The following is a 25,872-nucleotide window of genomic DNA, read 5'->3' as shown; positions in this document are numbered from 1 at the left end:
TTCTAGTCAAAGCAGCTTCAGGTTGTTCATTTTCAGGAGATATTCCTGAAGGTATTAGATAAAATAAGAATCTATAAATTAAGTTTCCAATAATGAGAAGATACAGGGAAAAGGGGACTAACAACCATGCAGGACCTGGTAGATCACAGTACTTAAAGCTTTCATCTTTGAGGAGAAAATCAAGCTCTACTCTTGCTTCAAATCTGAAAAAATCTACAGGTGTTTCTGTCCATCCTTCCACTGTGAGAAGACAGCTCAGCGCTATGGGTCTAAAAGGATTTGTAGCTGTCAAGAAGCCCTTACTGAGAAAAAGAAAACAGTCAAAAAAGAAGAAAATTTACAGATCAAACAAAGAAGCTGCTGGTGTTTTCAAAACAATGGACTGACCACTCTGGTGTCCAGACCTCAACATCATTGAATGTGTTTGGAATTACCTAGAACATAAGAAGCAAAAAATGCAACCAACATCTAAGACTGAACTTTGGAGGTGTGGAAAAATATCCCTGCAGATTTCTCTGGAAAGACTGAAAGCAAGTCTCCCCAAAAAAAATGGAAGCTGCAAAAATGTGTGAAAATATGAAATACCATGTTCATATATATTCTGTGCAAGTCCTGACACTGAAAGATAAACAACTTGGCCGTTTTGACTGTAAATTAAATACACAATGGTCTCTGACTTCCTGACTTTTACACAGTACTGTATATAAAAGCCATATGCTGCAAACATTGCTGTTTTGCAGTCCATATAATATGCATTTAGAACACATTCAAAAACTACTCACATCTGACTGCGTCTACAGAAAAAAAATAATTTGATTGGACGTCTGGGTGTCAAAATATTTGATAAAAGTGGAAAAGGCAATTCCAAATGTGACAAATGCCTCTGGATATTCCAGTTAAAATGCACACTGGAGTAAAATGATTTCACGTTTCAAATTCATACCATGTCACCAAGTTCCTGACACTGCAGTTTAAATTGTAAATCAGGCCAAGACAATAACAATCTGGTATGCTAATGAGATATTCCTTGGTAGAAAATAAAGATTTACCTTCCGTGATACATGGTGCCGCATGAACGCAATCTCAAGACCCATGAATAATGGATTTCATTTTATCCTCATAATTTTGCATTTCTAACTGACACAGCGGTAAGAGCATGCAAATCATCCCTTGGTAAATGTCCTGCATTGGAAGCAGAAATGTAGAACACATACTAAAGTTAAGGTCAACAGAATTTGGGAACATTTTGACTGGAGGTAGCCATCAACATTTCAATGGTAGAGCAACTATACAGCGATAATTTTATCAATATAAATAATTACTTGTGATGCATTTTTTGCAATTCTAGCAAACGTTTACTAAACGTAAACGAAACTGGACTAAAAAGCGAGGACGTTGCATTGAAACAGATTTCAAACGAGCTTAAACAGAAATCAAAACTAGTAAGACAATAGTATCTTACCAAAGAAACGGAAATACTGAAATTCAGCTTATATTACATTACTAAACTCACAATAGCAATTAAAGGAGAAGTTTACAAAAAATAGCAAATGGTCCTTTTACCTCTCAACACAGTTCTTTTTGACTTTGCACAGCCATTTTGCTCGTACTATAAATGCTTGAGCCATATTTACTAAGCCACAGCAATGTGGGAACAACTGCTGAATGTCAGGCCGAAACAATGAAAGGACAAGGTTGTGTTTACAGCTGGGCTGTTAAGATAGCTAGCAAAGAGCTTTTTCACTGAAATACCGCTTCTATTTACTGCTTGCATTTTATACTGTTTTCAAAGATATATTAAAATCCTGAAAACTGGATACATCATCCTTTCAGAGAACCTACATGAGTCTTAATAACATGCAGCATTTTTCTGCTGATATCTATGTTGACATATATATATAAACATTTACAAAATAGAAATAGAAATCTAGAAATTGGGACTAAGTTCATTTGGATTACCATTATGGAGAAATGAGAAATCTTTGTAGAGGGTTACAAATGCAGAAAAATGAATAAAATGCAGTCATTTTAGCCTCGTAGCCCAGCATCGCCTGAACATTCTTCCGGAGCACAATAAATGTCAAATATTGGTTTGAAATTTTGGACAAACATTTAGATTTGGGCACTACTTCATAACTGATGTTTGACAAAATGTTTGTGGTACTCTGGTACTACTGATCATTTTTTAAAGCAATTATTTGTATTAATATGATTCTGATGTTATTCTGCATCACTAATGTTAACAGACAATCTAGAAAGTTTAGGGGTTATCAACATTATCAACAGCAGAGAGTTACAGAACCTATGCGCTAGTATGTTTTCAGAATCGCAACAAGGTTTTTAAATGAACTGGAAGTGAATGGAACATGTACATTTACAATACAAGCCAGATCAGACAGGACCATCTGAAGAGATGTCAGAAACACTCAAAACATTTTGTATTGAACTTCCCCTTTAATGTTATAGTGGTAACCCCTCACGGCTGCTGTATGACGGCACATTGGCTTATGTTGCAGTAACAGATCTTGAATGATGAATCTTCAGTTTTTTACTACCTGATTATTGGACCAGTTACCATTAGAATGTTTTAGAATTTATCTTGTGCTTTTCAACTGTAGCGGATAAACATACACTACACTTTCTACTGGCTTATCTATAGGTTTAAGATACATTCCCAAAACGACCCTTCCTTCAGTCCCAGCTGAGCTAAAGAAAGGGTCAGTAGCACCAAAGAACGGCATCTGAGAGAAACTGCCTCCTTTGCATCAACATAACGGAAGGGTACATGCAAAAAACCATATAAATAAGCGTGATAAATATCAACACATACAACGACACAAACAAGAAGGCAAAAATGCAAACCTGCCTTCTCTCTTCAAACCTTTCCGTGAAGACAACTACCCAGCAAGGTAGCATATAAACAATATATTGATAAATAATAATAATAATAATAATAATAATAATAACAATTCAGTGAATTAGAAGCTGCCCTGTGTATGATTAACCCTAAATCTTACCTTATATATACTATGTATAACAAGTTTGACTTGATGAGGTATGAAACGCCTTTCAGAAATACCCAAATACATGTTTCACTACGTGACTGAACGTCTCCTCCGCTGAATTTTTTTAAATTCAGTCTGACAATCTTCTGGATAAGCTTTTGGATCTTCCTGAATTAAAAGTTTATGCCAGCAAACTAAAGGAAATTAAACCTCTGTACTAGGAAAATAACTGAATAAAGCTTAAAAAAAAAAGAAAAAAGAAAAGAAATAAAGGTTTATAAAAAAAAAATAATAATAATAATAATAATGGGATAGTGAATCTTTTCATAGCTGTGCATGTCACCTGTTGAAGCAAATATTGTGGTGTGTGTGTACACACAGGCCAAAAAACAAAACGAAGACTTGTGCAAAAAGTTACTGGCTCTAACTTTAAGAGATTGGGAGTGAACATGTACGTGATTGTGCACTCCTTTCTCTCACTGCACTGTGCTAGCCTCTGCTGGCTGGCTTCCCTGCTGTTCCTTGCTCAGTATGATACTGATGATGTCTCCCTCATGCTCCTTCATGTGCTCCATCAGTTGCTCTTTGCTGGTGGATTCAAAGCCGCAGATGCAGCAGCAGAAGAGCAGCATGCAGTACTCCATACCTGCGCGCACCTGCCCCATGCCCCCCTTCCGCCCGGCAGCGCCCAGGGCCTGTTCCCCAGGGCTGGCTCTCCAGCCATCTCCAAGAGTACTTGCTGCAGCAGCAGGTAAACTGTGTGGCGTCTTCTCCTTCCTGCCCAGGATAACGTTAGGAGGCACAATCGGAGACCTGGCCAGGAGAGAGAGGAGAGAGGCATACAAGAACAGAACCATTTCAGAGAGCAAGGTCTGAGTGTCATGAACAAATGTTTAAAATATTAATAGGAATGTAGATAAAAGCAAAGCACTTCACCAGTAGGGCTGCATGATATGGACATAAGATGCGATGTTCGAATAAGGTTTTAGATATCACCATGACGATATGAGAAGCACAAGGTTATTATTAAAATAATGTGCCTTTAACGGGATGTGCCACAAGCACTGACCTTTTTTTTGCTGTGGAAACAAAAAGCTAATTTCTACTGCAAGCAAACCATGTAAAAAAGAAAAAAAAAGAAAAAAAAAAACAACTCCACAAAATTACAAAAGCACCATTCGCTATTGTGCAAAATTAAAATGATGAAACACTATTAGCTGTTTACATCAGAACTGTAAGCTCATTTTTGTTCACTTTAAGGCTGAACAAGGAAACACAGCATCTCTGATGCAAAGCACTCAGAAAGAACCTTCAAAAGCTCTCTGACTGCTAATGGTGCCCTCTTGTAGAGAATTTGTAGCCTGAGAATCATGAATGAGGTCCATGGGGTGCTTCAGTTCATTCGTCTTTGCAGTGAGGTTACAAACACGGATAAATAGGTTTTTTCTCATGATGACATGACAGTGACCAATACTGTATCTTACGTTTTACCAAACAGGCAATACGTTTTACACAAAACACCGACAGTAAGAACAGTCATCATGTTTTAAGCATGTTTACAGGCTAGTAGTTTAGGATAGAGTAGTTTTTGAGCTGTGCACGTGGGTGTTTTATAATTGGCTGTTTAGCCATGTGGTTAAGTTTCTTGTTCCTTATGTGGGTGAGGAGGGGCACATTTGTTGGGTCTCTAACGCTACATTTCCCCAATCTAATTACGTCACTTTGGCGCTGCTTGTGTGTGGTAATTTAATAGTTCTGTAATTGACCCTTATCACCCTTAAAAACCCTTCACAATGTGTTTATGACGGATACTCATATCGCAGTAATGTTAAAAATACGATTTATTGTGCAGCACTAATCACCAGGATGCTTTACTTTGGGGAGGGAGTTTCAATGACTGACAAATGTCACTTTGAATAAAACTACATACGTTTTAGTTGTTTTTGTTTTGCAGAAAGAAAAACCATCATGCTCGAACCTGACGATACAGATTGTAAATCAAATGTAAACATAATTCATGACATTAAAAAACAAAACGTAATTATGTTTACATAATTATGTAATATAAACCAAGCAAAATGACATAAATAACCTCTGGACTTCTAAGGGTTAAGTTACTTTATCACCCATTTCTAGGTGCTCAGCTGCATTCAATGAATAGAGGAGGATGCCATCACAGCTGTGAGTGTTTGAGGTAAAGTAGGAGGTGCTCTTACCGGCTGCTCTGGGAGATGGCCTCGTTGATGGCCTTGTTCACTTGTTCATAGTTGTAGTTCTGATCTCCAGCGTGCTTCCACATGTGGGACTTGAGGGATGGAGGATGACTGCACACGTAGCCACACAGAGAGCACCTGGGTGGGCCACACAAGAAGGAAAGAAAACACTTGTTTTTTACTTCGAAGGCCTTGTCCACATTTATCAGGGTATTTCTAAAAACGCATGTTCTTCATGCTTTGGTTCAAAAGACATCCTCGTCCACACCAAACGTGTTTTGGAAAATCTCTTCTTCCACACAAAATTAGCTGTCAAACACCTTGAGAAAAACATTGAGTGTATGTATAGCACAAAATATGGAGCACAAAGTTGCAGCAAGGGAGTGACTGCATGCAAAAAGGGGGGGAGATGTGAACTGACTAAACTAAATGAAGTAAAGTCAAGCACTAACCAAGCACAACTTGACACTGTGGTGTCAGCGTTTTCCAAAATAAAATAAAATAAATGAATAAATAAAATATTATTTAGCATTCTCTCTGCTCAAACACACCAGTTTGACTCATTTGCCAATTATTAAGTCCTGGAGAATCTAAATCAGTTGTGTTAAAGCAGTTATAGCTGTATAGTTCAAACAATGAGCTATACAGTTTCGTAGCCTTGCAGGACTAGAAGTGAAGACACTTAGCACTAATTAAGTTGCCTTCCTGAGTTGTTCACTTGGCCGCAAAACAATGTTTCCACCTGCTAATCGTTTAAAAACAATGGGCTTCTCCCAACAGCCTTGGTGCTGCCTTCCTCACCTGTACTGTTCCAGCAGCTGCACGGCCTGGTGCTCTTGCGGGTGCCGCTTCATGTGGCTCTTCAGGCTGTTCATGTTTGTAGTGGCAAAGTCACAGCTGCAGCACCTGGACCACGAAGAGTGATGAGATGATAGTGAGATTTTAGTATCATAATAACTGACTTGTGTTTAACACAAAACATAACACTCATATCTGAAATGTAGACGATTGCTGAAGCTTTTTTCCATGAAAGAACGGAGGTAAAAAAGTGCTCTGAATGAATAAAAGTAAATAAAAGTTTTTTTTCAATTTCAAAACTGTAACTTCATTTTGTCAACCTTTTTTGATTATACCCACAGTCCTTTGAGTTTCATAAACTGTAAAACAGCCCGTGAATTCTGGCAAATTCTTCTGACCGATAATCAACTGGCATTAGTTGGCTATTATTTGGTAACCAACCGACCTAAACTCAAAGACACATCCAAACACAAAGAAATCACTGTGTTTTATGTAAAATGTCTTTAGGCTTTACTGAAAACTGTAATATAACATTAATGGACATCCTAGTAACATTAAACAAGTCAGCCTCCACAAATATAGCAGTAACGTAGTCTATTTACTTTTACCAGTTATTGTTAGCCCAAGCTAAAATGAACATAAATGGCCTGACGATACTAGCACATCTTTCAGAATCCTCATGGGATTCTAGTAGCACAAAGCTAACAGTGATTCACATTAACATTTTTATGGCAGTTCTTGATTAAGCACAGACACATTTCTGGAGCAGAGGCAGCTCTTAATCAAACCCATATCTGAAGCTTGTAAAAGACACCCATGCTTTATTTGAAGATTGACTAATATAGCATATATTTTTTAGCATATGTTTTTGATATTTTTCCCATAAAAAAATGGTCCCAGCCATAGTAAATCAAAATGCGACTGGTTGATTCTACAGTCAGTTTCAAATTATGTCAGTGGATAATCTGACACATTAGGCCTTCAGTTCAGCTTCTGAAGTCCTAACCAATGGGAGAGCTAGCTTGGCTGTATCTTCCAAGATAGTACAGAGAAAAAAAATCCTGACTTATCCTGAATTATACCTTTTTTTCCCCCCTAAAAGCTTAACAAAACTTGCAATAGGAGTAGTTCTATGATAATTACATGGTTTCAACACAAGAAATGAAGACTGTATTAAATAAAAATGAACGAAAAATTACAGACATGTATTTTTCTTTTCCTTCGCAGAAGTCATTAGGCTTTCTTGGAAGGTCTAGAAGGCCCTGATAGTTCCCCACTGCCTATAGGCAGCTTAAAGCTATGCCAGAGAGGAGCAACACAAAGCTGAAAATAACAGAGGTAGCCTACCTTAGTATTGTGTCATGTAGCTAAATATCATTTTAGTTGAGAAATACCAACATATCTGACTGCGCAATGGTCAATCCACTATGCAGTCTGCTGATAGTCAGACCAGATGCTAAGAATACAGACATGCCGGGTACATACAAGTACTGTCTGGCCAAAGGTGCTAGCCTCGGGCATCGAGTGCTGTTTACTTTCCACAGTGGCATCTAGCAGTGAGTGAACTGAATGCCCCTCCCTCTCCAGGTGTGTATTAGAACCTAGAGTGGCTGTCAGATGCACTGCATTTGGATTGGTACACTAAATTATCTGTCCAGCAGAAAACAGGCAACTTCAATGTGACTGAAAATATTAGTCCTTTATCAGCGAATTCCATCTGGTAAAGGCCACACTAGTGTTTACCCTTGTTTTCAACATATCTGACTGCGCTATGGTCAATCCACTATGCAGTCTGTTGATAGTCAGACTAGATGCTAAGAATACAGACGTGCCGTGTACACACAAGTACTGTCAAAGGTGCCAGCCTTGGGTATCAAGTGCCATTTACTTTCCACAGCTGAGGATTTATGTTCAGTGCTGGAGGAGTATCATTAAAATAGCTGTTTATCTCTGTTTCAGAGTTATCAACTTAAGACAAGCAGTGTTCTCCAAGAAGTAACATCATTTTTCTTGGAGGCTTCATCTCCCTGTTGTTCATGTGTGATTTCTGCACTAGAAGCCACACCCCCGCTCTCTGCCACGGTTATTATTCTGCACAGTTTCGCTTTTGCAGACTACCTCTTCATTGGTGCAGCAAAGGTGTTTGTTGTGAGCGTCCAGCACTGGATTACTGAAAATTAAATTAGCGTTTTTTTTTTAATGAAGTCATCAATTGAACAGTTGTTTATCTTTTGGTTCACCATTAAATGGCTATTCGTTAATACATCTCTGAGCGTTTGGTGTTGAGAGATGCGAACTGACACTCGACTACTCGGTTAACCATTTGAGGTGCCAGTATTCGAATGCTGAAATCACGATTCAGATATTTGTTGTGTTTCATCACAGGAAGACTGAGAAAATCTAGAGACCAACATTTCCCTGAAATGCCAGTTTTGTGTTTTACCAGAACTGTCAAACGTGAAAGAACTGCTCATATGTGTGAGTAAGTGTGTTGTGTTGGCACATGGGTACATTTCCAAGGATGTGCTGTTAAGGACGTGACTGAGAAGGCAGAGATAGTGCGGCTTTTATTGCCAAACAGAAAAAAATATATTTCCCTGACAAACTAACATGCCGGCACATGGTCCACCGAAGAGACAAAAACTCCTGCAGAACACAAGGACTCTCCTCAACATCCGGATTTGAAATTCTAAGTTTAAGTTCTAAATTCTCACATCCTTTTTTTTATTCTAAGGCAGAGGTCACTAATAGGCGGACTGCGGTCCGAGTCCAGACCCAGACGCTGTCCTAAGCAGACCTGGACCTATTACCGATAAACTATGGAGAATTATTTAATTTCAACAGGGTGGTCCTATTTTAACTTTTCTAGCGTTTACGGTACGGCTTTAGCGGCCTGGGAAACTCACAGACCAATCGCATGTGTTGTAAATATCACACGTGACGCTACTCAGCCCATTAAATCTGTGCATTACGATGAGCACCAGGGTTGGTTTATGAGGTTTATTTTTTACGGCCTATTTATCTGTACAAGTTCTCTGTGAGCACTGTGACTCGAGTGAGTGACGCACACACAGGGGAGGGATGAGGCGAGACACAGCAGTCGGAGAACAAAGTGAGCCAGATTATTTTACATGGCGTGCTCTAAATGTTGATATACCTATTAGGCTACTTCAGTATGCAGTATATGGCACTGAATCGTGATGTAAGTCAGACATTATGATGTTCCAGACCTTTGCTTGAGGAAATTTTCTCGAACTGGACCTTAATGAATTTTAGTTAAAGAGGTTGGAAAATGGTCACATAAAAATGAATTACAAAACCACCTCATCATAAGTGGACCTTGAGAGGAAAAATACACTCTACACACACACACACACAATGTAGGTTATGGGCCCTTTAATTTCAGCTGAAATGTGTTTTTTTCTTTCCTTTTTTCTTCCTTCTTCACAGTTAAAGGTGCAGTGTGCAAAATTTAGTGCCATCTAGCAGTGAGTGAACTGAATGCCCCTCCCTCTCTGGCTGTCAGGTGCTCTGCATTTGGATTGGTACACTAAATTATCTGTCCAGAAAAAAACAGGCAACTTCAATGTGACTGAAAATATTAGCCCTTTATCAGCAAATTCTATCTGGTAAAGGCCACACTAGTGTTTATCCTTGTTTCCTGCCATCGCCTGTCTTGATTTGGTTTTGCTTCTTCATGCTTTTGCTTCTTTAATGATGAGGATTCACCCTCCTTTGCTTTTTCTTGTGCTAAATAATAAGTATGGTCCTCCAGTCGTCCAAATTGTGGTTCTCAAACTTCTTACAAAACAAAATGGTCACTCAGCACCAGCAGCATCACTTATTCTTCTTTCTACATCGTTCACCCAGTGCTACAGTACCACCAAATTCAAGCTGCCGCTTCAACCTAAAAAACGCAAAAGGTGCTCTCTAGAGTCGGTGTTTGGCGTGTCCGTTCTGGGCTACTGTACAAACAACATGGTGGCCTCTGTTGGAAGACGACCCGCTCCCTATGTAGAAATGAAGGGCTCATTCTAAGCAAACGAAAACAATGATTCGTAGTTACAGATGATTACACACTAATGACAACATGGTTTTCTATACTATAGTCCATTTCTGCTAATAGATCCCCCCACATCTTACACACTGCACCTTTAATCCACTCATGAACTTCTACACATACTTGAATTAGAGAGAATGCACATCCCTATTGGTCTTAACGATGTTTGTATCAGAAATTAATTTTTAGCAACAATCAAGCCAACACTGATCACTGAAGATACAGTGAAAAAATCCCTTACAAAGCCACGAAACTGACAGCACAAACAAGGCCTTTTCCTGAGGTGCCCGACTCCTCATAGCGTGGATAAATCTCTATTTGGGTGACTGTCGGGCAGAACAAGTGGGCTTGTTTGTTTGGGCGCTAATTTGCGAGGCTGGATGTGATGCGCACGAGTGCCCGCAGGCGTGCGTCTGAAGTCCTGTAAGAGGCCATTTGCGCGGAGGCCGAGCACAAAGTGCGGCCGGCAGGCGCGTGTTAGTTGAAAGAGTCTCGCATCTCTGAGGGGCTGTTTGAAGTAGGCGTGGGTTAGCGGAGCAGAACAGCTGAGAGATGTCTCCACACGCACAAAGAAGCCCCGTAGAGAGTCAGAGAACGAGATCTGGGGTATATTTGAGTGTGTGCGTGAGAAAACAAGACCCTTTGGACCCACACCTAACCTCATATTGTGTTTGTACATATAGCACAAGCCCTATTTCTCTTGTAGTGAGTGAACGAGCGCAGCAGTAGTAGTTTAACTTTAGGCTTTACTGCCCTCTTGTGGTTGAAAACTGTTATGACATTTACAAACCTGCATCACTGCATCAGTATAAATAACTAAAGGATGTGATGTTTATTAGCAATGATTCTCTGTGAATACTTCACTTTTTCTGCTATACTGAAGAAGTCATAACCAATATCCTGATCACTCTTATACATACAGATTAGCTGCTGCTAGGATTATGGAATATAAGATGAAATGAGAACACAAACCTGTAGGGCTTGTCAGAATTGTGAATCCTGCGATGGTTCCGCACCCCAACGTAGGTGGAGCTGGTATAGTCACATACGTCACATTTGTACACTTTTTGATCGCTGACTGTGTCTGCAGGAAGGCGCAAGCACACACGTTAACATCAACATACGCATTACACATCAATAAGGTTAAGGTAATTCCTTAAAGGGAAATTCCACCATTTTTTCAAATTTTCAATCGATGGGATGTAAACATAGTCATTCAGAGTGGATTGATGTGAAATGCTGTGCTGTAAAGCAACTCATCAAGACACAGCGGTAGTGATGGGAACCAGACATCAAAGCATTTAATGCCTCCTAAAGATACCTCTCAAAAAGTCATTACAGAAAATAGTTTTGATTTTAGGTTTGGGCTTAGAATACATTATTTTAGAAAACCATTCATGGCAGAGAGGTGTATGCAGGGTGTTATAAGGCAAAAGAGTAGCATCATGTCCCCTTACATCGGCTGTCCCCCAATCTCGGCTGCTTCCACGTTTTGTGTATTACGTGGAAGCAGCCAATATTGGGGGATGGCCGATGTTAGGGGACTTGACGTTACCAAAAATAGATGTTATCTTTTGGGATTTACCACTATTTTACCATCATTAACATAACAGACAATAACTCGGGTGTATGTTCACTGGTCATTTTGGATAGCAAATAAAATGGTTATTTTTGTGTTGTAGACATCACAACCCCTGGTTCCTATCAACACCACTGTAAAGGAACTGGCTTCTCTACAATGCACCATTTCATATTAATCCACTCTAAATTACTCTAGTGCACATCTCAACAACTGAAATATGGAAAACAAATTGAAGAATTGGTGGAATTACCTTTTAAGAGCGTGACAAAAACAGGGTCATTGAGCATTAAAGAAGAACTGCACAGATTTTTCAAAATTTAAGCATAACTTTTGGTCAGTCGTTCAGAGAGGTCTGATGTGAAAGGCTTCACTTACCAATTTGGATTTCTTTATAGTGGTAGTGACCGGAACCTGGAGTCATGATATCTGCTAAATATAGCCACTTTATTTATAATCCAAAATGAGCAGTCAAACTGCATATGTCTTCTGAGTTTTCATAATTAATGTTGATTACAGTAAACAATGGTAAATCAGAAAATATTCTTCAAGTACTACTTTGCCTTATAATGCCCTTCATCTACCTCTCTGCCATAAACGGATTTTAAAGGCATGTTTTAGGGCAGAACCTACTCAGGTCTATCTGGAAAACAACGTCTCAGGCATCATTTCATGTACTAAATTTCTGTGATGCAGCTTTTAGAGGTTATAAACTCTTCGGACATCTGGTTCCCCTTACCCCTTCTGACACAACAAGTTTCTCTCCAATGAAGCTTTTCACAACAAACCACTCTGAATGACTTTTTACATCTTAATGTTTTATCATGCAGAAGTTTTGAATTCCATTTAATGGTTTCAAACTAATTTGAGAACAAAGTTGAAGCTAAAAAAAAAAACGGGTTGAAATCTAGTTGAATTTAATGCTTTCTTCGTCTCCAGTTGTGGATGAAGCAATAATCAGTAATGCTTGTTTAGGCCACAGAGTGAAATGACATGCATTCAGAAACGACATCCATTCTCACCCTCTTCTGTCATCTTCTCAGACTCGTCTGTGCTTGCTGCGGTTTCGCTGACAGCCATCAGGGCTGCTGAAGTGTCACCCATCCCGTGCTGCTCTCTCTCGTGGTTCCTCAGCTGACTCTGAGAGAGAGGTATTAATAAAACCCGTCAGCGGTTCATCATAAGCAGCTACTTTATTAATACATACAAGGCAGACAGGAGAGGAGAGGAGAGGAGGCACGCTGGCCAGCAGCTCCACAATTAGAAACTCTAAACCCCTGAGCCCGCTCAGTGATGTGCTTAATGATCCCTGCTGCTGTGCAGAGGGCCTGTCCGAGGAAGCGGAGAAATCAATACATCCTCCAGCTTTAGGCCTTGCCCTCTAAAGCAATGTAGAACCCCGGCCAACCCGGTCAAGTGTAAACAGCCGAGTCGATATGAGAAACGCCAATGGCAATACTGGTTTCGGGAAGCTAAACATTCAAATAACCGATTGCACTGGGAAATATAAATTTATAAGGTCAAAAATGAAACAGACTCCAACAGTTTTAGTTAAACAGTGCTCTACTGATATGAAATGCTGTTTTTACCTAATATAAAAATTGCAGTGGTGCTTCCAGCATTCTTAATACCTTGGTTGGCTTCTATTCATCTCTTTTTCTTTTACATTTTAAGTAATCCTAGATTACTAAATTATGCCAATACTCCCAAACTTGTGGAACCTTAATATATCCTGATTACATCCAATATATCGCTACTGTCAGAACAGAACCTCCATTTTGGTCGTTTTTCAGTTTTTGACATAATTTGAAAACACCTGTTGTTCTTTACATTGTGTGTAAATTTCATGATGGACGGACAAAAAAAAAAAACGACCCAAAATGAAAAAATTCTGGTTCCACTGACTTACATTAAAAGTCAAGTATGTTTTTTGCTTGTCCTGTAAAGTTAACATTTTGGAGATACAAGGTTTTGTTTTGAGAGCTGCGATATAGATGCATGGTGAAAATGTATGCATCTTCATGAAGCTTATATGAAAAAAGTGAACAAATATGAGCATAAAAAAGTACTGAGTAACTGTATGTTGGAGTGCATACTGTGAAAGGAAGCACGGTTTGTAAGATGATATATTATTAAACCTGAACACTTTAGAAAATTCTTCAATACACACCTATACAGTTTTTCAGCGCCAAGGCCTGCTTCAATGTAAAACCTGTCATGGCTGAAGGACTTCAAAGCAGATCTAAAAGCGTTTTTAAGAGCAGACTATTCAACACAGTCTTCATCGTCCTCCGCAGATTAACATTCTCAGCATTCAAAGAGTGTTAGTGATGTCTCATGTAAAAGGTTTGCTGAGTAGTATGAACAAATTATACCACAGGCAGATCCGGTCTTGGAGGGCCTTGGTACAGCACAGTTTGGTGACCACCCTGTTCAAACACAGCTGATTTCATAGATGTATCTGAGCAGAAAAACTGTCCTGGGCTAAAGCCAATATACTCCACGCAAAAAAAAAAAAAATTAGCAAAAGCAAAATTATGTATTTTTGGCCAAAACAACTCAGTGGTTTGAGACTGGTGTGCACTGGCTGCTTAACAGACCTCCTACCCACAGCACTGTTTGTTCTAAAATTGGTACACGTCACACGGTTGTCTGCGTAAGCATGGAGTGGCCTGTAGCCATAAGACGTAAACATGTACACCAACTTCTTTGTGTACATAGAATAGCGAGTTCAACTTTGGTTCTTTTGTAATGCGCTACCTTATGGGCCTCTGAGACTAGAATTAGACAAGCCTGCATTACACGATATGACCTAAGAGATATTTTATAGAAGTGGTTCACAGTCCTGGTCCTGGAGCACCCCTGCCCAGCATAATTGGTTTTCCCTGCTCAAACATACTTGGTCCAACTCATTAGCTAAATCAATGAGCCCTTCCTAAAGTGTGAAGCTTTATTAATGCTGGATTCATTTTACTAGTGGAGGTTCTGTTATGCAATTTGTGGGATTTGACTGGTTGAACTGGAGGAGGAGGAGGAAAAGTATCAGTATCATCTCACAAAATGATTTCAGGCTAGACTGAAAGGTCACAGAATTGTAAATGTAAATGTCTGCTTGTGTGACAGATGAGAAACTTAATAATAACATGGTGCAACAGTCTATTAAGGATTTTGTTATACATTACCATGAGGTCAGTTCAAACAGGACTACCACAAATGCCATGTAAGAGAATGCCATTCACTCTGAAATGATTACTTGTCAAACTTCAGACACTGCAGATTCAATCTGGATTACAATCACATACCTTGTCAGTAATCATTTTAATTATTGTACCACCACAGATAAACCTGCAGAGCAAGGATAACACTGTCCAGAGCAGGGGTACTTCAAGACCAACACTGGGAACCTCTGTTTAATTAAAAAGAATGCGTGCAAGCTCACCTTATAATGGAACGTCTCGCTACAGTGCTTGCAGGGGTACATCCGGGTCTTGCAGTGGTGGATCATGTGGCTCTCCAGGTCCTTGCTGTCGCTGGCAATGTGCTCGCAAATTGGACACTGGTAGGGCTGCCTTTGCCTGTGGACGCGCAGGTGCTGCTTGATGTAGCCCTTGTTCCCACTGCTGTAGAGGCACAGTCGGCAGCGGTACGGCTTTTCGCTCCCAGCGATATACTCTACCAGGCTGCCCTCTGGGATAGAGGGGTCCCCTGACCCCACCACCACCCCTGCACCCCCTCCGCCATGCTGACTTTGGGCATTGTCCTGCAGCTCCCTCAGGATGTCCTCATCTGAGGCGTTCTGGTCCGACCTCTCGCGTAGCCGCTCAATGACAGTCAGCAGAGACATGCTAATTCCAGCTTTGGAAGGTCCCTCAACCAGGACTTCTTCCTTGGAACCTTGCGGGACCCCACCTAGGCCAAGACTCAGCAGGGTGGCTGGATCTGGGATGGGTCCTGAAGGATTCTTTGAGTGGACTGTGGCAGCAGAAGCTGCGGACAGCTCGATGATTCTTTGGCCTGTGTCTGGGATCTGTGTGCCAAGACCCACCATTCCCTTAACAGTGGACTTGCTTAGCTCCGGAGCTCTCGTGGGCATGGCAACAAGGGCTTCCGCCGCCAAAGAGTGGAGTCTCAAACACTCCGAGTGTGTCCGCCTTCGGGCTGGAGGCATGTTCTCATCTGGGGGTGGATCACCAGATGCTCCTTTTTCTGTTTCCTGCTGTGTGTTTCCACCACTCCAGCCAATCACAACCTCCTCCTGCTCCTCATAGTAGATGGGATGGGGCTGGTTCTCTAATCCTGGTTCTTTGGAAGCAAGCAGGGTCTTATCTCCGGCTACCTCTGGGCTCAGGAGAAGAGACTTGCTTGCTACCGGCTCCTCGGCACAGGGCAGCCTCTCTACAATGACGTTGACGTGGCCGGCACCGTTGCTGCTGCAGCTGATTATCTTCTGTGCTGAAGACAGAAGGCTGTCTGAGCTCATCTGCTGGCTCTCCGTCTCTAGCTCCAGCTCCATCTGTGCTTCCGGAGTCAACTGAACTTCCACCAAGGGCTCCTGAGGATCAGGTCCTCTGATAGAAAAAACATTACCGACAGGACTCTCAAGTTCTTCAGTGCCTCCTGCAATAACTTTATTACACTTCACTTCTTCTGGTGCACAAAGCTCCAGCTGAATGGAAGTGCTGCTCTGCAGAACCTGGCCTTTGTGTCCTACAGGTGTGAGGACCACTATAGCCTCCTCTTCCTTACTACGAGCTAAGGAAGGGCTGCTGCTGAGGGTGGGTACAGGATTAACACGCTGGTCATCCTCATCTTCAAATATAGGGTAGGAGCAGTCCACTAAGCCAGCATGCTTCCAAGCGTGTGTTTTCAGGTTACGCTGCTGCCTACACTCATAGCTGCAGATCAGACAGCGATACCTTCCTAGAGGATGATAATACAAACAAGAATTTATATCAGGTTTTCCATTTTCTGGAAAGGAGAATATACGAGCTGCAAACTCAAACACTTTCATCAAAATGACAACATGGGTGCTGCATTTTACAAACGTGTTGCAAATCTGTAAACACTCAGCAAACTCAGAAAACACTTTCATCAAAATGACGACACGGTGCTACATTTACGAATGTGCCGTAAACACAGAAACCACATGCAACAACACAACTGAGATGTTTCTGCAGGACACTGAAAGAGGACGGAGCCATTCAGAATTTTAAATTCTATGCAGCACAAACATTCACTGGTAAAAGTAAGTTAACTTTTATTTGAGCAGATTACTGACATCACTGTATCGTAATGGGAATTAGCTGTAGAGTCTAACTGTAAAGGTTAAACTAGTAATACCAGAGAACTACCACAGTACAGCTGTGACAGGTCAGACAGCAAACTAGCCAGTCAGGTTAACCATGAACTTGGGATGCGAGTGTCTGTGGTCCTCTCTACTTTTGTCAGTGACTTTCCATCACAGATATTCCATCCCCTTAGAGTCTTCCAGACACTTTTTCGCTGTGTTGTGACGGCTTTGCAGCGTTTCTGAAGTTGCCTGTGTTTCCTTTATTTGCAGTGGGCTTGTAAAATGTCGCTCTGATGTAGTTATGTTGTTGAGTGTTTTCTGTGTTTGCAGCATGTTTATGAGTCTGAAAGGTGTTTGTAATCGTTCTGTAAATAGGGTCTTGTCGGCCACCGTACATAACTAGGAAGTTAAGCTCAAGAAACTATGAAACCAAATCATTCCAAAAATCATTCCACAAACAAACACACACACAGCCTGGTCAAAAAAGGAAATCACCCACTCTTATATTTCATTTTTACAGTGCACATTCACTGTGGCATTGTTTCGACAATCTCAAGCAAGGTCACCAGCCTTATTTCTGTCCAGAGTTGCATTATTTTTTGGCTGAAATATTGGGAGAGTCTAACCACTCTGTAAAGTGTTCTCCAGCACATCCCAAAGACTTTCAATGAGGTTAAGGTCCTTGAACCACTCTTTCACATTTTGAGCCTGTGAAATCTTGGCATTGTCATCCTGGAATACGCTCGTGCCATCAGGGAAGAAAAAAATCTATTGATAAGATGACCTGGTCATTCAGTACATTCAGGTGTTCTGCTGATTTCATTTTATTGCCAAATAATGTTGCTAAGATTAGAACTGACTAACTAAGGCTACGGCTTCCTAGGGCTAAACAACTAGGGGAAAACATATAATTGCGATTTTTCTGACCAATATTGTGATTTAAATGCATAGAAAATTATTTTCTATAAACTAAATTTCAGGCCTGTTTTTTGGCCTAGATGACCAGAACATATTCTTTTCTGGCATGAAGCTTAAACGTTGAGTACAGGCAGTTTACATGCTCTGTGCTATTAGGCTAAATGTTCTCCATTTAAAAATTTGTTAAGACAACAAAAATCATTGATAATGTTCTATAATAAAAGCCGCAGCTCTTGCAAATTGAAAATTGCATTCTTTCAAACTGCAATTTTGACATAAAAAACGGTTAATCTTTCAGCCCTAGCGCTTCCCTTCTCACCCTGATGTGCCCATCATTCTGGAATAGGGTAAATCTGGACTCTGGACCTTTTACCATTGCTTCAGAGTCCAATCTTTGTGCTTCCTAACATTGAAGGCTTTTTTTCCCCCAATTAGCCTCACTAACAACTGACTACACAGCTGTTCCAATCCTGTGAGCTCTCATTCCACTGTGTGTGTGAAAATGCTCTTGCTCAGATGATCACGGTCATGCAAGTGTTTTTTCTGACAATGTTTCTTCCACAAAGTTGACGGTTCACCACTATCACTGCAGGTTTTAATAATGCGTTGGACAGTTCTTAATCCAATTCCAGTAACTTTACTTTGCTTGATGAAGGCCAATAATCTGACCTTTCTGAAACATCTTTTCCACAACAACGGACTACGGCTTCCGACACGGTTATTTAAGAAATGAGAAGCTTTCTTACTGCATCAGTTAGGGTTAAAAGATTTATTGCCAGCTGAGACATATTAACCACTGCACTAATTACCCAATCAAAGGCTCTTAAGTATTTGCTTATTTAAACCCAAATGTTCACTTTTTTATTGGCCAGGCCGTGTATGCATATATCTATCTATATTACACTAATGTACTTACCATGCTCATAACTGTACCACTTTTTGGGCGCAGCTGGCATTTTCTCAGATTCAGTTTCAGATTTTGTGGCGGAAAACCCTGTCTGCCCCCGCAAGCTCCCCCTTGATCGAGCCCCTTGCTCAAAGTGAAGCCTGACATGCGCTTCCAGCTCCTCCTGCTGGCTGGACGTGAAACGGCACTCCGAGCACTCGAGGATGAGGTCGCTGTGGTGCTCGTCGTGCTGCTTGAGGTGCTTCTTCAAGGCGCTCAATGTGGGGGATATGAAGCGGCACAGGCTGCACTGGTAGCAGGTAACTGTCCGGGGGCCTCCATTATTGGGCCCTACAGCAGGCCCTGAGGTGCAGCTGCGAGTGTGGCCCTCCTCATCCTGCTCCCTGGACATCTTGCAGGGTGAAGCCCCTCCGCTTCCCTCTCTGCTGTCTGCAACAGTCACTGAGGCGCAGGTCAGCGAGGGCCTCTTCTTCCCTGGTAAAGCGCACCGTCTTGGCCGCTTCTCCACAATCTTACTGAGCTTCTCGATCACCTGGATGAGCGAGTCTGCAGCTTGCTTGTGCTGATTCTGCTGGTCATCGTGAAGGTGCGGATCAGGGACAAATACAGTCTCCTGCTGACCTCTGGGGTGAGGGACCAGGACTGCAACACCACTGCTGTCCTCCATACCTGAGCACAAAAAAACAATAACATACATGAAGGAAATTTCCAAAATGAACTGCTTCAAAGCAGTGGCCACCAACCCTCCTCACACACAATTTAGCTAAAACCTTTTTCCTGGTATTTCCTAAACTGGCTTGACAGCATTCAAGAAAACCACGAATGTTGACTTACCAGTAGTATCTCTTTGCACTGTACTGCTATTATCATAGCCATCTGTGCTTCTTTCACTGGGCACTCATCATGCATATTATACTTATCTTGGACTTGTACAGTAACTACACAATGTAGCTGCCACAGAGCTGCTATTTTTATCTCTTACTTGTACTTTTGTATTTTTAGATTGTAACACAATTTAAACCTATGTATGTTTAATATAAACATGCATGGGATTAAGTTGTGCTACATTCTGTTTACATTCCATGTGCGCACTGCTTTCTATGGTTATTGAACGGGCAATACACAGTACTGTGCAAAAGAGGGAGAGAGACCACCCTTCTGCTTGTTTAATTTTCATTTAACTCATTCAGTTATTTGTTTTTCAGAATCAGAAAAAACAGGAAACGTATAAAAAAAAAGACGCAAAAGCCTTCAACACTAAATGTGATACCAAATATATTTGTATGTAATTTGTCCACTTTTTACTTTTGTGCACTGTATTTTAACTCATCAATCTTTCTAATCTTAAAATCAACAAGTTACAGCTGTGTCCTCCCAACATAAGCTGTTCACAAAGGTGTTACTGACATCACGTTACTATGTTATGTTGCTCTCAAAAAAGCAACTACTGAGAAAAGAAGACAGAGAAAAAGAATCCACTAGGAAAACAAAACTGTACATTTGAGATGTGGAGTAATGCCGATGAGTAAATTCATAAAGAAGCAAAAGCATTTCTAAAAACTATAAAACTAGAAAAATATTTCTTTAACACATTTCTTTGAAAAACTGAAAACAAGACTAGGGAAAGAATATAATAAAGGCAAATGGCACAGCAGATGCTGAAAAAAAAACAAAAATCATACTATATTTCCGGGTTTCTCAACCTATGGGCAGCAGACCACCAGAGGGCTATGAAGCACCCTCTAATGATCTGCGAGCCTGTACTCGGAGGGAGGCAGTAGTTTGTAGCGGGCCGGTAACGTCACTGTAAGTCACAGAAGCAAGAAAAGGAAAAAAAGAACTTCATAATTAAAACTCTAAGAATGAAAGTTTTCATATTATAACCAATATAAACATTAATAGAAATCTACAAATAAAAACGATGCAGTAGTGGGATAATTAAACACCATCAGCCTGAGGTGATGCAGACTGCTAGTCAGAGATAGAGAAGTTTCTTAGGGCACTTTGTTTGCTGTGGATTTACTACACCTTTTTCTCCAGTTTGCTCCATTTTGACGTGTGAACACTCCACCTGTATTCGGGTCTGCAACAAACAGCTGAACTGGTCTGGCAAAAAAACATGGGTCTCGGTCCACATCCAACCAGGGTTTGCCCTGGTTCATTTCACTGCTCATGAAGATGTGTTTGATTTCAACTCATGGATCGCGGAACGTATTTCACCGAACATCAGCGACCCGAGTGGTTAAACTCAAATTGCTGATCCAATGACAAAGAAGTAGATATCAAGTAAGATTCACCATTATTTTTGATTGTGATGATGCTAAACCAAAAGCCCAGTGAATGGAGTGAGGTTCGGCTAATTCAGATGAATCGCAAAAACCCTCAGAACTAGAGACATCTCGAGACCAAACAATTACTCTTTTGGGAAAGCCTGTGGAGCATTTTCAGTGAAAATACGATGGACTGCAGCTCCAAATCACAGTCCATGTATCTACTATGTACATTTCTATTTTTTTTGTTTTTCCCTCTTTTTAACATATCTACATCCGTGTGTGTGTTTTTAAAACATGTTTAATGTTTTTTGACATAACTGCAAACTTTGCAAACCTACTGACAACCAGAATGGCCGATTTGATCTTTTTCTCAGGCCCTGATTCTCAGGTTTTCACTGTCAGCATTTAAGAAAAGAAAAATAAAGTTGTATTAAAAAAAAAGTTTATTTTAGTTTTCCTGTGAGCTGCTGTGCTTTGTAGTTATACACAGATGGGCCTTGGCCTGGAAAAGGTTAAGAACCCCTGCTCCATTTAAAATTGAGGTTTCTGTATAATGTTCTGTTAAATATATATTTTCTGTTTCATGAAGCTTAAAATCAAATAACTTGTAAATAATCACTGTTTTGACTGGAAATTAAAAAACAAAACAAAACAAAAAAAAAGTGGTCTCCAACTTTAGCACAGTACTATAAATGTAACAAAGTGAACAAAGAAAGTAACACATTGTCCTAATTCATATTAATATGCTGAATAAATCCAATTCTGGCAATTCCATTCAACACATCTGATCCATCTACTGCTTTTATAGGTCCTTGATTAAGAGGATGAGACATGCTGGATATGGACTGGAGGTGAAACCTTTAAAAGGGAAAAGTGATGAAAATCTGCACAGAGATGTGAAAGTTTCATCCCCAACGATGTTCATTACTGTAAAACTAAGCACTACTCCAGTGAAGAGCCCCTGACTGTAACCAGAATAGCTGAGGCTATTACTTCACAACCCTATAAATATCACTCATTAGGAACTGTGAAGGAAGTCAGCTGTTCGCCTTTTTTTAATGACACGTTGGGAGGTGGATGACCCGCTCTGCTCTGGTCAGTTGGAGCCTCGTTTAAAATAAACACAATGCTATTATAGCATGTTTGCATCGTATTTACCACACTGCTTAAAACTTAATAGCATCGGACCCCTAAAGTTTTTGGGCACTTTAATCCTTAAGTAAACTTGTATGAAGTTTTGTGAAGTTTTATGAAGTTACTTCATAAAATGTTTAACAAAATGATTTGTTTCACTGTAAGCACAACATCAAACTGATGGTAGATTCTCTGTGAGGAGAAAGCCTTGAGAAGAATCCCATCCAGACTGCACTAAAGCTACTGTAACGCACATAATTGGAAATGTCAAAGTCTGTAGTTTGTCCTACAATAGTCTAAAGGAGCTTGTGCTCACAGATGGGACCCTGAACTCAGAAGTGCACAAAGGCATTTTGGATGCATTTGCAAAAAACTTGCTCAAACAATAACGATCTGAAATGTATCAGCTTGCCTTGGGAAGAACAGTGTGCCTAAAAGACAAGCACAATGCTGAAGCTGTTTTAAATGAATGCCACTTGTTTTGATATTCTGGTTTAACTCAATGACACAAACCCATTTTTAATACAGCACCAATACTTTTCAGGACCACTGTGGATCACAGCTTTACCCCTCAGACAAAAGCAACCTGGCTTTTCTTTTCTTCACTCACTATCGTACGGCTTACACTGTTATCACTGAGCTGGTTATTAGGCTCTGTCTGCACAGATAAACCTTTTGGAGCTCTTATCTACAAGTTGATTAAAACTGGGAACACAATCATTAGTATTTACAGAGAGAGAAAGAAAAAAAAAAGATGTGGTTTCTACAAATTACTTTCCCTCTCTGACCACAACCACTCAGCTTCTGCTTTCTTGGACTTACTCACTGAGGAAAGTCAAACACGCTCGCGTGGTGTGAGGACATGCCTTCCCCTCCTACCACCACACACGTGTAATACAAGCACATGGGCGAGCTTAGCTAGACCACACCAATAGAAAAGCTTAGGCTAAAAGTAATCTTGAGTTCAAGCAGTGTTTGGGCGGACAAACAGGGCTGCTGTTACCTGCTGAATGGTTTGCTTTACTGCCTACGGGCATTGCTGTTACTACTTAAAGGGCCCATATCACTGAAAACAAGGGCTGGGCAATATGACAATATATCGTTATTGTGATAAATTATGCCACAATGGAATACAATATGCTTTTCTGAACTTATTGTGCATATTGTCAGTACTTGTAGAACACTAACTGCCCATTTCATTATAAAAAGAGCAAAAATTTGCCCCTGTTAACTGTATTTAGTGCAACACAGCATGCCAAATATTGAATGAAAATCATTGTATTCATAGATTTTGAGAATATTTTTGAAGTGCAGCACTACTGGTTCTTTTTTCTCAGATGGTTGAAAAAGTATCATAAAATACCATATACTGTGAAAACTTTGTGAAGTATTGCAATACTATATTTCTGCCATATCGTCCACCTCTATCAAATACTGCATTTCCCCCACCCTTTTTAAATAAAACACTCTGCTGTTGTATGTAAGCTGTCTATTTTAAACTTACTGTTTTTGTGATGTCATAAAAATTGATGCGTATCAGCCTACAATAGTTTAGTATCACCTATTCGCACAATGAAGTTATAAGAAGTGTTTCCGACCAGGTCGCTTTCTGAATGCGGGGCAGTACAGGGCAGCCAATCAGAGGAAAGGTCATTTACGTACATCAGCCTTAAAGTTACTAGCATGTTTAATTCTAGAGGATAAAGAGAGGTTCGTGTTAAATAAATTATGACTGTTTTTTTTGGTACTTAAGCTCACACAAACGTTACAACAGGTCCCCAGGAAGACAAATACATTACAAGAAACATTAAACATATGGGCCCTTTAAGCTTCATGTACAACCTGGCTAGCTTAGCTGTTCATTCGTGAACAAGGGCTGATGACACAAGACTAAACAGTAAAACTCCTCAGTGTAACTAAATGCACTCGAACACATTTGTACATGGTTTAATGGAGCGGTACGACTTTCTGCGAGTAACGTTCATGTCAAACAGTCAATCCTGAGGACACGGTGTCCATGTCTTGTTCGAATTGTCCCGTTCCACCTTAAATAGTACAGTAGTTACATTCTGGCGCCTGAGGCCAACTTCAGCCGGTCTTGGAGACAAAGTGAGAAAAGGGCTGGACGTGTCTGACACACACATGCACACATCTACAGGACACTAAGATACACATACAGACACCTACAGAACACACAGTACACAAAGCGAACGTGCACATGCACGCGCGCGTACACACACAGAACACACACCTAAAGTGCACGCGCGCACACGTACACATACACAGCATGGCGAGCAGAGGGGCACAGAGGGGCAAAAGACCCACTAAAGCACTCAGCCTGGGTAATAAACAGCTTACAGTCATGCGACTTTTACACGCCTGTGAGGGTTACTTACTGATGCGGCAACTCGGAGTGATCTTTGTCCCTCAGCGCGTGGTCATTTCCAGCTTTATTCTCTGACTGTAATAAAGTGATCTCACTTTTCTTCCCCCCCTCACACTACTGCGCTCAAAATGGCGAGAATGGAGCCCAGATCACGTGACCACGGCTGGGCTTGGTCAGGTGACCACAAAGGAATGTGAGGCCGTGCAGCCGCAGTTTTTTTTCTCAATATCTGTGTATTCATTCATCAGTGTGTTTATAAATCGTTATTTTATTTTATTTTTATATTTTTAGCTAATATATTTTTTCTTTTTTATAGTCTATAAAAAATAGTAGGGATTTTTATTTTGACAGAATTTAATTACAAATTCTCATAGACATTTCTAAATATCAGTGAATATCAGTTTTTTTCGAGGGGGGTGTGTTTTTATCCTTGTTAAGTAAATCCTTTACGGTTCTGGATCTGTATAATTTTTTAAATCTGAAAATATAGAGATATGTTCGGCAGGTACTTTCATTTAAGTTTAACATTTTTAAGGAGTTAAACATATTATTACTTTTCATATGTTTTCATTCGTCTTAAGTGTGGGAAAAAATGACGTTTCACCGGGGACTTCTATTGTGGTTTGCAATGGCAGCGAAACACAGTGATAAACTGCAAACGAATTTCAAAGTAAAAGTATTTTAACTAACCACGGGCTGTTATAAAAAAGCCCAGTACCATTCACTCTTGTCTTCTGTGTTCTCATTTGAATAACAGAGAACGAAAGGTGATGGCTGGAGTTCAGTTAAGCCCTACTGTACCAGAATATGAAGGTTTGGGCTCCAGATAAAGCAACATGTTGATTTTTTTTTCTGATTATTCCATCCTTTACTGTTGTTTTAGATGTTCTAGATCGCCATCTAGCGGCGGTCTCGTTATTATACATTTCTTTCTACACATTAGAACTGGAAACGTGCCTTATGGCGAGAGGCTGTTAGACTGTGTGCGCAAAGGCCTTACATAGTTTGCACAGATACAAACAATAGAAAGCAGTATTTCTTATTCTTTGTGTCTTGTTACTTTTTCTTTTTTCAAACCAGATTCGATATTTGAAATGTCTAGTAAATGGGGGTACTAAGATTAAACTATTAATTAGATTTAGGAGGAAAGGCCGGCCGCATGTTTAAATTTAAGGAAGGAATTTTAGGAAAATGCTAATTATTTGTCTGTCTGGGAAGTCAGAATAGACAGCTTCTTTACCGGCAGCTCACTGTCTACAGACGGATATCCTGCTGGAACCATAGCAGTCCTGTACGTCCTCTGCCCTTC

At 40.4% G+C, this 25,872-nt stretch overlaps 1 protein-coding gene across 1 annotated transcript; it reads right to left on the bottom strand.

Moving 5' to 3' along the window:
- Positions 1-480: 480 nt before the first annotated feature.
- znf507 (zinc finger protein 507) lies at positions 481-24,684 on the bottom strand. Its single transcript, XM_036584288.1, has 8 exons — positions 24,574-24,684; positions 18,780-19,439; positions 15,095-16,575; positions 12,678-12,795; positions 11,049-11,160; positions 6,020-6,124; positions 5,222-5,356; positions 481-3,818 (listed from the first exon to the last, which is right to left on the bottom strand). Exons 2-8 carry the CDS (start codon positions 19,435-19,437, stop codon positions 3,482-3,484), a joined length of 2,946 nt encoding a protein of 981 aa, XP_036440181.1. The 5' UTR covers positions 19,438-19,439; positions 24,574-24,684; the 3' UTR covers positions 481-3,481.
- Between the last annotated feature and the right edge of the window lie 1,188 nt (positions 24,685-25,872).

The sequence above is a fragment of the Colossoma macropomum genome, unplaced genomic scaffold (assembly GCF_904425465.1).
Source record: "Colossoma macropomum unplaced genomic scaffold, Colossoma_macropomum, whole genome shotgun sequence".
NCBI classification, from domain to species: domain Eukaryota; kingdom Metazoa; phylum Chordata; class Actinopteri; order Characiformes; family Serrasalmidae; genus Colossoma; species Colossoma macropomum.
The sequence above is the reverse complement of the archived record's forward strand: the minus strand, read 5'-3'. Positions and strand labels throughout refer to the sequence as shown.

What these genes read in the sequence shown, in the direction of transcription:
- znf507 (XM_036584288.1), bottom strand. Translation starts at nt 19,437, where the DNA reads ATGGAGGACAGCAGTGGTGTTGCAGTCCTGGTCCCTCACCCCAGAGGT. An exon ending in GTGGTACAGTTATGAGCATG is followed by an intron (nt 16,576 to 18,779) that starts GTAAGTACATTA and finishes ATCATCCTCTAG; the next exon opens with GAAGGTATCGCTGTCTGATC. An exon ending in TGAGAAGATGACAGAAGAGG is followed by an intron (nt 11,161 to 12,677) that starts GTGAGAATGGAT and finishes GCCTTCCTGCAG; the next exon opens with ACACAGTCAGCGATCAAAAA.